Here is a 13,744-nt window from a genome sequence, read left to right as displayed (position 1 = left end):
TTCTGAATTCAGTGACATCAGGCATAGAGGTTTACAGTTCAGTGTCTGTATTTCTTTTAATTCCTGTTCAAGTTTGCATGCTTGAGACTTTACAAAATGATCAGCAATGTGTGCAGTTTCCTAAATATAAATAGAATTTGCAATACTGAATCGGTTTATGTTATACACACACCAATAATCTGATCATTATCCGATTTCTGGAGTTGTCAGAGTATTTAAGTGACCATTTAAACAGGTAATGGCAGTTAACTGATTATGAGAAATCAGAGTAACACACCTGGATTTCTCTTCAATACTCCAATGTCTTTCCGCATGTACACAGGTTAATCCAGTGTTTCTCAACCTTGGGGTCGGGACCCCACGTGGGGTCATCTGGAATTCAAATGGGGTCACCTGAAATTTCTAGTAATTGATAAAAATAAAATAAAAACGTACTAATAAAAATATATGGTGAGTTGATAGAGACAATCACAATGCATAAAGACATGACAAACTGTGAAGCTGAAGCTGAAGCTGAAGCACTGTGGTACTGTTTATCTTTGAAATGTTCATTGTGGTCGGTTTCAGATGCTGCAGCTCTTTCATAATTCATAGTTTGAGTTATTGTTTGTTCAGTATTAATTGTCAGCTTTGTAAATACAAGCTGGACTGATTGTACATGTCCAGACCAAGGAAAATAAAATTCTCACTTTGTGCAGTAATCTACACCTGGCTTTTCTGCCTCCGTCCATAATAATATACATTATATAGACTAAGTGTCATCCAAAATTAATGTTTATTTGCAACATAGAATAGCAGACTACTACATGATCAAAAACAAATTAATTTTTCTCAAAAAAAAAAAAAAATGTATCCATTTTGAATGTCTGGGCTCACCAGAAATTTGTGATGTTAAAATGGAGTCACAAGCCAAAAAAGGTTGGGAACCACTGGGTTAATCTGATTTATTTTGTTCTTTTACATCTGCGTATGTGTAAATGCAAATAAAGTCGTAGAGAACAGAAGTTACGTAGTCAGCTGTGAGTGGAAGACAACAGATAGTTTGAGTCTACCATCACCACATACTCCAAAAGATATCTGAAAATGGCCTGCAGCTCTTAAACCAGGTTTTTTTGATTACCGCATTTCTTCAATGCATGTAAATGTGTTAGATCTGATTATTACAATTATCCGATTACTCCCAGTTATCAGACTTTTATGGTCATGTAAACAATCTCAGTATCAACAGTAATCACAGTATTTTCCACTAAGTTTAAGTCTCTGGTTGCAAGGCAAGCTTACATTGGGTGGTGCAACTTCACGCTAGACTTTTTCTGGTCAATTTGGCTGTTACTGTTGAAGAATTTAGAGTAAAAAGCAGCAACTGGAGAGATGTTTGAAATAATTGTATAATAATTTTCACTTGGGTGGCAGTCCTTAAATGTGTCCTAAAATGTCTTGATGTTAGCTTATTGGCAGCTAGCTTAATTAGAATAAAATATTAGACTAAATTAACTTTTTTCCAACACAGTATGCTTGTATCTATTAGTGTTTGGACACATTTATTAATCATACAAAAAGGCCCACCTCTTCAAGCAGGGTCTGATATGACAGAACAATCACCATTCTAGTTAAGCAAACTGGATTTTGGGGGTTACATGTGCTTCGACAGTATACAGACAGCGTAGTGTGAATGTACCATCATTTATGGAGATATGTTTATTTAATTCAAATCAAAAAAGACTGGCTTATTTAAGCAACAATAACTCCATGGTGGCTGTTGGACATTTTGTCACTGCAGCTGCTGTTTACTTTGTGAGTTTATCTTCAAAGTCTGTAGATGTCAGGTTACAAAAAAAAAAAACAACAGTTCGCTCTCTTGTTTTGACTGTGATTAGCATTTTTAGATTTTTTGTGTCCCGCACAACCTGGTTTAGAATAAAGCCAGAAGGTCCAACCCATGGAGTACGTGATGCTAAGCTTTATTACAGATGAGTGTCATTTCAACAAGAGTTAATTCAGAACCGATCTGACACCAGTACTAGCCACTGAACTCAGGTTATTCTCTCCAATTTGACTGTAGCAGGGGTCACTACTTCAGACTGTTAGAGCACATAGATCTGTTTCCCTGCTGCTAGATTCAGCCAGTTTGATGGGCAGGGAGTGAATAAATACTTAAAATAGCAATAATAATCAAATTTAGTGTGCCAGGCCTCATGGGATATGTTAATTGTGTGGAAGTCATTTCCACTTGATTGCATCATTCATAAAGCTGCAGTACTGCTCGTTCTGTACAGCACAGTGGAACGGAGAGACTGTGTTTTTTTCCCTTAACATTAAAAGTCAGCACACCCTGAGGCCACCATGCAAATATCCCTAACTGCCTGAGACAAGTCATAACAGCGAGGGTTAATTAAACTTTACTCACTTTATCACTGGATGGCACATCGGTGTCCAAAGGAAAGACGTCTATTCCCTCTTTTATATTTAGATTAGCTATTTGAAAATCAATCACAAAGCCATAGGTTTTTATTTAGGCTTTATTTTCCCTGGAACATCGTCATTTTCAGTGTTTTGTTTCCTCATACCTCCTTAATTTACCATTAAACTCACATTGATGTTTGTAAAGTTCTGTTGCTTAGTGTCACACAGATGAAGTTGCAAACAACATTCATTGTTGCCAGATGTTCACAGTGACATTGTTTGCTTTCTCATGAGATTAAATGCCTTTTCCTCTCTTATAGACAAAGTAATTTAAAAATAACTGCCAGTTTATTCTGAAAGTTTTTCACTGTTCTCTCCCTTTTCGTGGTTTCTCTCACTAGTCAATATGTTAGACACAGTTAAGCTGTTAATATGGAATACAGTCTTTTATTTACATGATGATAATGTTAATGATGCTGATAAGGCTCTCTTCTGACAGGTCACAGTCCTGCCGACTACAAGCTCCTGTCTGTCCAGGTGATGATTCGCCATGGAGACCGCTACCCCCTCTACTCCATCCCCAAGACCAAACGACCAGCAATCGACTGCACATTATCCACTAGCAGGTAATCACATGTTTCACACAAAAACATAACACAGGTACAGCATGAAGCATTTTATACATCAGGTTGTCACAGTAAAAATGAAAAACTGGTGCTTAATGATGAGAAAACATGCAAAGGTGCACTGACGGAAGTATTAATGTATGCACCATCATGAATCATACTGCAAATTCATGAATGGTTCATGATTCTGTCCCTCACTTTATGGTGAAATTCAGTGCAGTCACCTTACCATAATTAGCACACATGTAGAGTACTGCATGCTGTACTTGAATTCTCTTTGTTCATTGTATTTTGTCCCACTGTGCTTGTGAGGTAATGTTATAAAGACATCAATCAAAGGAACTCAATAGCTTACCTACAGGTATTCTTACACTTTTCATTCATTCCTCCAGCCTCACGATAAAGGATTTAAACACAGTTTTAATTAAACCAAGTCAGAGTGAAGGGTCCAAATGTCACCAGGATTCAAGCTGGCAGTAGCTCTCAGCTGTGAGCCCCGTACCACGTCTATCTAATGCCTAACATGCAGACCTGATTGAAAGTGTGAGGAGAGACAGCAACCTCCGATAACCACCGACAAAACCTGCAGGTGTAAAAGCAGCTAGTTGTAAAATGATTATGGTGTATTTGAAAAGGAAATTCATTCATTCAGCCTTTACATTAACTGAGATTTGAAATGTCTGTGGATATCGTTTTTGAGTGATATTTCTGAGGCTTACAGAAAGCAGTAGTTTGTAATACATGTGAAATAAATTCAGAATCTGCTCAATGTATTTTTTTCCCCTCCCACAATCCCTTTGGTTTCCCTAAGCTGTTACATCCGTCCGCAGTGGCGGGTGGGTTTGGTTTAATACGTCTGTTCTGCTCTGCTTGGGTGCAGTTGGATACACACTCTTAACACAAACATATTTGTATGTGTGGTTTGTGGAGGCAGAGTCGATGGTGTTATCTCGCTTAATTTGAGCTACATGCTCACTGAGTAACTCTGCTAAGTCAGAACTATCGCAGCTGCAGAAATCCCTGTAGTAAAGCTCACCCCTCCTAAATTCATTATTGTTTATTCTCCTGTTTTTATGTCTTTATAATGTGTTGGCCCAGGAAGCGCTATTGCTTTTTCAAACAGGCCAGAAGAGCTGCTGATATAAACTTTATCTCAGTTTCATAGGAAGTGTAGCAGCACTTTCACAACCACTTTGAGTCTGTGTGCATTATCTTAGATTTATACAAACGCTGAATGTGAATACACATATGCTATCATAAACATTTTGTTACTAAATACAGAACATGAAGTTTGCTGAACTAGGTGTGATGGGTGCATCCACATCCTTACTTGAGTTATTTTGAGCATAAGGTCAATAAAAAACCCCTTTTTTGGCTCATGTACCTGAGTTCACATTTAGCCAGTGATTTAATTTTGTCTTTCACTGCAGCTTTGCACACTGGGTAGTGTGGTCAACCGGTAGTCTTTGGAGCTGGCCCAGTGAACAGACGGCTGCATTTGAGAATGTCTAGTGCTTTTGATTCATAACATACATTTGAGGATTTCATGTATTATAGACACCCTTGAGCTTTTGAACTCTGGCTGAAAGTAGGTCATTTTGCACACAAGGTTCTTATGAAATGCATTTTTTCTGAATTGGAAAGCAGTCAGAAATCAGGCTCTTGTTTGGAGTCTGTTTGCTTCTGGGTTTAGAAATTGAACCCAGTCCAGTTAAAGCTGTGCCTAGGCCTCATGTACTGGAAACTTAGCTGGGACAGTTTAGTACTCTTATATGTATATTTAATATGTCAGAGACATGGTTAAAGCTTTGTAGTTTGCCTGGTAAGCTGATAAAACCATGCATTTTTTTCTCTCATGTTGAGTTTACAATTAACTCCACTTTCTACTTGAAATGAGGACCTGAGCTGTGAGACACATTTTGACCTGACTTGTCATTGAAGTGAAATTAGAATTGAATCCCCCATGGCCACAGTGTGGCATAAAATGGAGAAATTTAAGCATTGATATTCTTATGCTTTGTTTTCTTTCCTCACTCCAGCCACTCACACTGTGCACATTACATCACTTTGCAGTTTTGTTTCGCTACAAATTGTGTCCATGATTTCAGTGTTTCCATTAACAGTGACTATTTCCTTCTTTATTATGTGTCCACCACGGCTCCTCCCCTTACATCTCTGTCTGTTCAGACTGAGCCTGAGTGCTCTTGAGTGCAGAAAAAGAAAGCTTTGAAGCGCTGATGTTATTGAGAGCTACATCAGTCAGTTCAGCTACTTTCTTTATTATTTTGTGGTTTAAAGGAGCGTGATGTGCAGGGGGAATATTAAAAGCCTATTTGATAAATCTGCATATCCTGGTGGTTATAATAGAGGTAGTTGTGTTTTTGTGTTTTCTTAGAGCTGGGTGTAATTACAGGGATCTGAACTGAGCATATGCCCTGGCCTGGAGCTCAGTCCCGTGTGTGTGTGTGTGTGTTTGCATGTGTGTGTGCTGGCACCAGCTTGCCGACCCACTGTTTCCGTCTGTGGTTAACTGAGCTCTCTTCAGCAGGGAACAACTCCTCTCCCCTTTCCTCTTCTTTCACTAATACAGTCTTTTTATCTCTCCATGGATGCCTGTTATTCTGCACCAGTCATCCTGTTTTTTGCCTAATACTCTCCTCCACTCTCAACCAACTTAGTTATTTCCCTCAGTTGTCCTCCTCTCTAATCTCTTTCCCTGTCCTATCCACTGATAATAATTCCTGCTTAATGTAATTGACCTTTTGAAATCTTTGGTTAGTAACAATAAGCCTAATAGACAGCCAGGCTGGCTCTTTGTCTGATTCACTGACATCCAGCCTCCCACTGTTGCCAATTAAATCTAGATTGTCCAAAACTCCCCTCAGCATGCTGATCTTCTTATGACAGAGCAGGATGGAGAAGCGCCGGATTTCGACGTCCCTCTTATTTCGACAGTCTCATGTACCATGTGTGCGGATTTATATGGTAATTAATACTAATGTAATTCAGAGAGAGAAGAGTAAATGACGGGTGACAGTGGCTGCTGATGCAACGTGACAAGAAAATAAAAAATACATGTGGAGCAGTGTTTTCAGCAGTGCTTTTAAGCTAACTCCCTCTTTTCTTTTGATGAATATGAAACATATGCAGTTACACTCCTGCTTTATTGTTGACACTGATAATGATGTGTGGATGTTGATGTCAGATTATGTTTGGTCAGTTCCAACAATTGGAAACATGATTTAAGGCTTATAACAAAAGGTTATGTTTTTGTGGTACCTTCCTGAACCATTCCCCAATCACTATGGAAACTGTGTGTGCGTGCCTGTGTCCCCCCCCCCCCCCCACCACCACCTCTGCTTTAATCTGAGCCAGCTGAGCTGCAGCTCCCACAGATTTGTTATATTGAACTGTAATCTTCAATCATCACTAATCTATTAGATCGTGGCTGCTCCTCTTCCTGCCCTCATCCTTGTGTGCTATTGTGCGTGTGTGTTTTTGTGTGTATGCGTGCTAATGTGTATATACGGGTGTGTATCCCAAGGCAACAAACTCTTTCATCTTTTTATATCTCCATCTCCCATATTCCCACCCACACATATTGAATAGTGCTGTTGATCTGCAGTGTTGTGTAAGAGCGACACCTGGTGGAGGATGTAGAGAAGTGTTTAAATAGTCACAAAGCGTTGCATTTTCTGTGCTGCTGTCATTGCTATGACCATTAGTAATTCTAGCTCAATTGCTTTATTTTCTAAAGGTTAACTTTTTTATAACCTTTAAGTCATCATGAGCCTTTTTATTTTTTCTAATGATTAACTTCAAAATAAATACCCAAAAAATAAAAATACAGTGCATCCCAGTAGCAGTTCTTTCTAATTATTTTATCACACCACTAGTCCAACCAATGGAAAGTATTAAACTGTTTTTTAAAATTTACAATCATTGTTATTTAATTTTCTGCTTAGTAAAGTTTTATTCCACCAAATAAACTGATTTGGCAAAGTTAATGATAGTAAAAGATAGTGATCAATAAATCAGAAGATCTCTTGAAGCTTGACATATGTTTTAACTTGGCGTTTGATATATTTATTTATTTTAAATAAGAATGTGTGGTTTTTAAGCAAGCATATCTGCTTATGAAATGATATGTAAAATGATATAGAGTCAATTAATCAAGGTTTTACTTTTTATGTTTGAATCAGAAAATCAAGCTTTTAAAGAACAGATTTTTTTGCATCTTTTTTTTTGGTCACTCTGTGAAGCTGAAAAACAATTGATTAAATTCGCAAATCAACTGTATCACTGAAAAAAAGCTGATATTTAATGTTTGGGCCACATTGCTGAGCTGTAGCTTTAAAATATCACCAGAAGAGAAGAATTTAGATGTCATTCCATTCAACTCATTTTAAGAAATGTAACATGTCTTTAGCCAGGAGAATAAAAAACGTAGGGTCAAATACAGCAAAACAGGCACCATTTCTCATGTGACACTGTGTTATTATATTCACCATATAAAATATTGGAATCTGAATCAATTTAGAACAATTGCATAATGTATAATATCTCATAACTGCATGAATAGAAGTAGATTATTCGGCTTAGTCCACATCTGGCTTGTGGTCATCTGTGGAATCAATGTTATTATATCAAAGTGGATTTTAGTATCTAATGCTATATAATGCTCATAATACTGTGCAGTTATTTGATAATGGACACTCTGACACTGTAACCCTCTTTTTTTTTCATCCCTCAACAACCACAGGCAGCCTTCTCACCCTCTGCTTAATCCCTTCATCGGTCACATGGGTCAGGGGGGGCGTGGCCACTGGGAGTCACCTTTGAACAATGTTCCCCGTCTGCCCAACCACAGTGCCTGTGAAATCGGAGAACTCACACAGACAGGTAGGTATGAATGAAAACTCCCTTTCTTTGACCTAAAGAAAGGTTTCAAAGGTAAACAGAGATCATTTGTACTTTTTTATAGTCCAACAACTCTTGTTTTATGGATAATCGACATCAGATGTTGGTTTAAAACGCACCCGTTTCCAGTCACTGTATCATTGACCAAGCAGTTGTACAGTATATAGAGTATATAGTATACCAAGAAAAACAATGTACAGGGCAGTTCAGCATTACTATGTAAATCCCTGGTCATTGTTTGAGCTGATCACTTTATTACCTCCGCCAAGGAGGTTATGTTTTTGCCAGGGTTTGTTTGTCTGTCCGTTAGTGTGCAACATAACTCAAAAAGTTATGGACAGATTTTGATGAAATGTTCAGGGTTTGTTGGAAATGGGATATGGAAGAAATTATTAACTTTTGGGGGTGATCCGGAAGAAATCCTGGATTCTGGATCACTTTGAAATTTTCGTTAACATTGTGGTAAATGGGGCCAAAATTTTCGTTTCCCAATATCTCGCTTAATTATTGACCAAAACTCATGAAATTTAACTCAGGAATTGACAATGGGGTCCTCTATCACATTTCAAAGGCTGATCCGGATCTGATCCAGAAGGCGGATTTTATTTTAAAAAATAAATGTAGGATTTGTATCACCGATTATGTGGGGAATTTTTGCGCTTGGCGGAGGTCTGCGCTCTCCGAGTGCTTTTCTAGTTTCTTATAATTTGAGAATTGATTATGTAGAAACTAACAGAAATGTAATATTTTCATCATTATTTTGGTGTTTTCAACTGTCTGAGTTTTGACTGGTGCTCTATTAATGAAAATCATGTCATTACTCCCCTTATTCTTTTGTTTAATGGCACCTATTTGTCTTGAGGCACTTTTAACATGGCATTTTGACAGTCATCTTTTGGATGGAATGTCATGGAGTTAGTTTCAGAGCCAAACCCCACAGCTAAATGAGCCAAATGAAAATGGAGAGTCCCGGAAGATGGAGATGATTTGTCAGATTTTATATTTAATATATAATTCAGTAATAGGCTTTGTTGAAATCTGGGAAATGCCAGATGCTATATTACTTGAATAATGTACAGATTTTTTGCCCAGTGGTGCCTGAAAAAAAGGTCTCAGTTACAGCAGGTTTAATTTCAGGTTTATTTCAGTCATATGTGCCCTGTGCAGTTTTTGTTTATTAAGTATAAAAGCCATTACTAATGCTTTTTCTTTTACTTCTTGCATGGATTTGACTTACTGAGCTTTTGTGTTTTTAAAGTTAAGAAAAATTCATAAATTGTAAAACTGAGGTTAGTGCTTCTTCTGGAAACTTTTTACTCCACCAAATTTCAGAATACACTGTGCATGTTGTATGTGTGTTTCTCCAGTTCTTGCCTCATTATTTAACACCCTTGCAAGGGCTGCTTTCTGTTATTTCTTCAGTGGTGTTACAAAGGTGTACAGCCTACAGTTTTAGTAAAGGAACCTTTTTTACATTCTATTTTTTATAATTTTTTTTAACTATGTTACAGCTGCACCTTGGGCCATAGTATGTGCTGTATATATGGCAAAACTGACAGTAAAGCTATATTGTAATTGCTGTGTTGTCAAATAAAGCTTCTCATTCTTTCCTTTTTTAGGTGTTGTGCAGCACCTGCGCAATGGTCAGCTCCTCCGTGAAGCCTACAAGCGCCACGCCTTCCTACCTTCAGATTGGTCACCTCGGCAGGTGTGGGTAGAAACCACAGGTAAGAGCCGCACACTCCAGAGTGGGCTGGCCTTCCTCTATGGGCTCCTCCCGGACTTTGACTGGAAAAAGCTAACTGTGCGCCACCAGTGGAGCACGTTGTTCTGCAGCTCAGCCTGCGACTGCCCTGCCAGGAACAGATACCTGGAGGAGGAGCAGAGGAGGCAGTATCGGCTCCGAGTGGCTGATACAGAACTGGACCGGTCTTATGCTGAAATGGCACGCACTTTGGGCTTGCCTACTCGCCAGCTCCGAGCTGCAAACCCAATAGACTCCCTGCTGTGCCACCTGTGTCACAGCCTTCCTTTCCCATGTGTCCCCGCGGGAGAAAATGGCAGTGGTGGGTGTCTGACTATGGCGCAGTTTGCTGTGATTCGACAGCACCAGCTCGAGGACGAAGTAGATCGAAGAAAAGTTGGGCTGTATCATAAGTACGCCGTCTTGGCTATGTACCCATACCTCAACCGCACAGCCACCAAAATGGAACGTGTTGCTAAATCCAGTGAGGCTGGTCGGCAGCAGCGACAAGGGGCCGAGGAGGTGTTCACCCTCTCCTCAGCCCACGATGTCACCATGGCGCCGTTACTTAGCGCGCTGGGACTGGAGAACGCCAGGTTCCCACGTTTTGCAGCAAGAGTGGTCTTTGAACTGTGGAAAAGCCCCCCAGTGATGCAAGGGCAGGCCAAGAAGAGAGGTGGCAAAGGGGACAAGTCAAAGGAGAAGGGCGGGGAGGTATTCATCAGGGTGCTGTACAACGGGGAGGATGTGACATTTCACACCACCTTCTGTCGCTCACACAACCGACATGCCACCCAGCCGCTCTGCCCTCTGAAGAACTTCCTGTCTTTTGTCAGGAGAGACATGTTCAGTGTTGTCAATGCTACTTCCTACCAGGAGGCCTGCTACAGGCGCCCTGGGTGACTGATGGACAAGAGGGGGATCGGGCATTAACAGTTGGCAGATTGAATTGTTATCTTATAAGACGGTGCACTTTTCTTTTTAAAGATAGTCTTTAACGTTACTGAGTACAAACTGACCTATGAACACTAAGTAATCTGATCATCTGTTGATCATTTAATATCTCTGGTTTAGACAATTTTGTCAACTGTTTCTTTTGAATTTTAGAGTATTGTACTTTTTTCAATCATATTTGTAAGTAGTTCATGGGAAGTTGGATGGCACTTGACCACTTTATTCCTACATTCCATGATACCATGGAATATTAAAATGCCAGTATTCTTACCCGAAAAAAGGGAATACTGAAGCTTGAAATCATATGCTGGATTTATCATTCAAGGGAATATTTTGTCTGTAATAAAACTTTAAATGAATCTAAGGATGTGGGCAGGTTTGGCCCTTATTACCTGAAATGACCAAGACATTTAACATTCTGATTTAATTTTATAATAATTATTCATTTTTGTAGCCCTTTAGTAACCTTACATGGAATTTCCCTTCTTGAAAGTGAAATGCGGTACATTCAAAGTATTAAATTAAAGTGTTTTATACCATTTTGAAATACAGATTTTTTTAATCAGAGATTTTCATCACTTGTCATTCCGCTACAACGGCAAGTATTTCTATCATTTGTTTGTATAACTGATCACTTTACACTTATTTTTGCTTGAAGGATATTGAATCTATCAAGGTTCGATTTAAACTGACACTTACTGTAAAGCACACTAAGCAAAATAAAGAATTTAATCTTTTTATGGTATTTGTATCAGTCATTGGTTTGCAGAGGAATTGTTGCCTCAGGGTGATACATATATGAAGTACAAATATGAAGTGTTCGGAGTGTATTTGTGTAGAAATGACTGAATAACTCGTTAGTGACCCTAAGTGCCACCTTTACAATTATCTGCCACTAGGTGGCACATTTGGTCCACAGACCCCAGACCAAAGTAGCCCGGCCCATCTGCTGCCATCACTTACTCACTTTGTCAACAGTGCTGCAGGGCTGGAGTACATAGTCAATATATTTATATAAATGTAAAAATCTTAAGTGCCTATTCCCCACAACTAGACAAGTCATGTGTCATCATCATTAGGAACATAACACAACGCTGACAAGATATCAATTGTACAGCTCATTTTCAAAAGTGCCTCAGCGTGCTTGCCCGGCCTTTTCCCTCCACGAAATCCTCTGAATCAGGAGAGTATTGACTGGAAAATGCAATAATAAGAATGAGTCTAGTAAATTTCATTTGCAGTATATGGGCATTATGTTTGTCCTGGCAGTAGTTACTTATTTGCCAGTGAATAAAAATAATTTGATGCAACTGACAAATTATAGATGTCAGCCTCTCATCCAGTTTTTTTCTTACGGTGTGACTTGGTAGATGCCTCAGAATTTGTGAGACTTGTGAATTTCCAGCTGTTTGAGGTGCTTGGATTTACAGAATTCCATTGTTTGACAGCAAAGCACAATACTGGCACTGGTTACAAGGAGGACAATTTTTGAAACTTCCAAGAACAGTGGATTAAATATCACTCTCCCTTCAGATGCTGAGTCACAGCCTAAGATTTACTTCACATCTCAATCCTAAAGTTGCGGCGAACCGCATAAGTCTATGCAAATTTATTCCAAAACTTTCCCCAGTCACATCCAAACGTTCTCTCAGGCCATTTCCCATATTTCCCATATTATGCCTTGACGTCAGGGTTGTTAATGATAGGAGCTAACCTTCCCCCAGTGGCCCGAGTCTTCCCTTGTCCTGCCCTCTCCCACCAACGCCTTTCCCTCCAGGCCTTGACACCCCTCTACCACCCACGCCTCTGATGTCATCCCTCCAGACCGAGGTGGAGCAGCAATTTCCTCCCACCACAACTCGCTCAATCTTTGATGTTGTTACGCTGCCTCCGGCTTCCGCTTATACACCGGTGTCTCTGAGAGTGTGTGTGTGTGTGTGTGTGTGAGAGAAGGGTAAAGACGGACCAAGGTGACTGCTTTGGATGTATGTCAGTGCAGCTTCACGCTTGTGTGCATATGCTTTCGGTTTTAAAGTGAGTACGTCAGCCTGTTTGGATCTAGAACAATGTCCACTTGACTCGATCTAGTTACAGAATCTAGAGTATAGATTTCCATACACGCCCAGGCCGTCAGACGTCCGCACAAGAACAGTGGCTTAAGATAACATTGTAAATATCTGTTGGTTGGAGGACTGATGGGAAGACAGATGACTGACGGCTCAGACAGTAGGAGAAGGGGTGCTGTGGTCAACACGGAGAAGAAAAGAAGATGGAAGGGAGGGAGAAGTTGCGGTTGCGGTTCGACATTAACCTCGTGGACTCGGCCCTTTCTCCGAAACCACAGTCACAGCCACGGGTTGGAGGAATTAAAGCAGGAGATTAGATTTCATGTTGTGAAGAGGTTCCAGAGCAGGGACAACAGCTACCAAACTCGGGTCGAAACGGCGGTCAGAGGGAGGGAGGGGGAGAAGCTGGAGTTCAGGCTAATGCCACCATTAAAACGACCCCAGCTTCCCACGGTGTGTTTGTCTAGTTCCAGTGTACAATAACTCATGAGAAATGAGCCAGTTAGAGTATGTGTGAGAATGACACAGGCTTCAAACTCACAGTTATGACCTTCTCCTACACAGTACAGATGACACAAGGCAACACTTGATCCAGAACCAGCAAACCCACTCAACATCCCTTGAATGGATATTATCAAGTTTTTGGCAAACTCTCTGTGTGCAGGGAGTTGTTCTGCAAAATAGACCAAAAAAGCTCATCTGTTTTCTTGGCCAGATATAGAAGCGAAGATCAATACCTTTCATGTGTGCACAGTAAATATATGGGTAACAGCCCTTTAAGAACACATTAGGGTTTGGGAAAAAAGATATGGATATATATTTTTTGCTCTTTCTTGGACCAGAGCATAGCCTGTTGTCTCCAGTGTGTAGTTAAGCAGTATGTAGACCATTAAAGCTAAATATATAGTAATTGGATAATTTTTTACCCTTTATTATAGTAGTTAGAACTACTTTAATTTATTTTCCCCACATGATAGTAAAACATGAATGCACATGTTTGTACATCATTTGCAACCAAAGCTTGTTGATGA

The 13,744-nt window shown here is 39.7% G+C and overlaps 1 protein-coding gene across 4 annotated transcripts in view; it reads left to right on the top strand.

Moving 5' to 3' along the window:
* Positions 1–11,387, top strand: part of pxylp1 (2-phosphoxylose phosphatase 1) — a 30,444-nt gene extending 19,057 nt beyond the window's left edge. For all 4 annotated transcript variants that reach the window (XM_030152708.1, XM_030152712.1, XM_030152709.1 and 1 more), the window contains 3 exons: positions 2,903–3,029; positions 7,792–7,931; positions 9,569–11,387. In XM_030152708.1, coding sequence (XP_030008568.1) covers positions 2,903–3,029; positions 7,792–7,931; positions 9,569–10,596 — 1,295 coding nt within the window. In that variant the 3' untranslated portion in view covers positions 10,597–11,387. The remainder of the gene's footprint in view (positions 1–2,902; positions 3,030–7,791; positions 7,932–9,568) is intronic.
* Positions 11,388–13,744: the final 2,357 nt, after the last annotated feature.

This window comes from Sphaeramia orbicularis, chromosome 13, assembly GCF_902148855.1.
Source record: "Sphaeramia orbicularis chromosome 13, fSphaOr1.1, whole genome shotgun sequence".
NCBI lineage: Eukaryota > Metazoa > Chordata > Actinopteri > Kurtiformes > Apogonidae > Sphaeramia > Sphaeramia orbicularis.
This window is presented reverse-complemented; position numbering and strand designations above follow the sequence as displayed.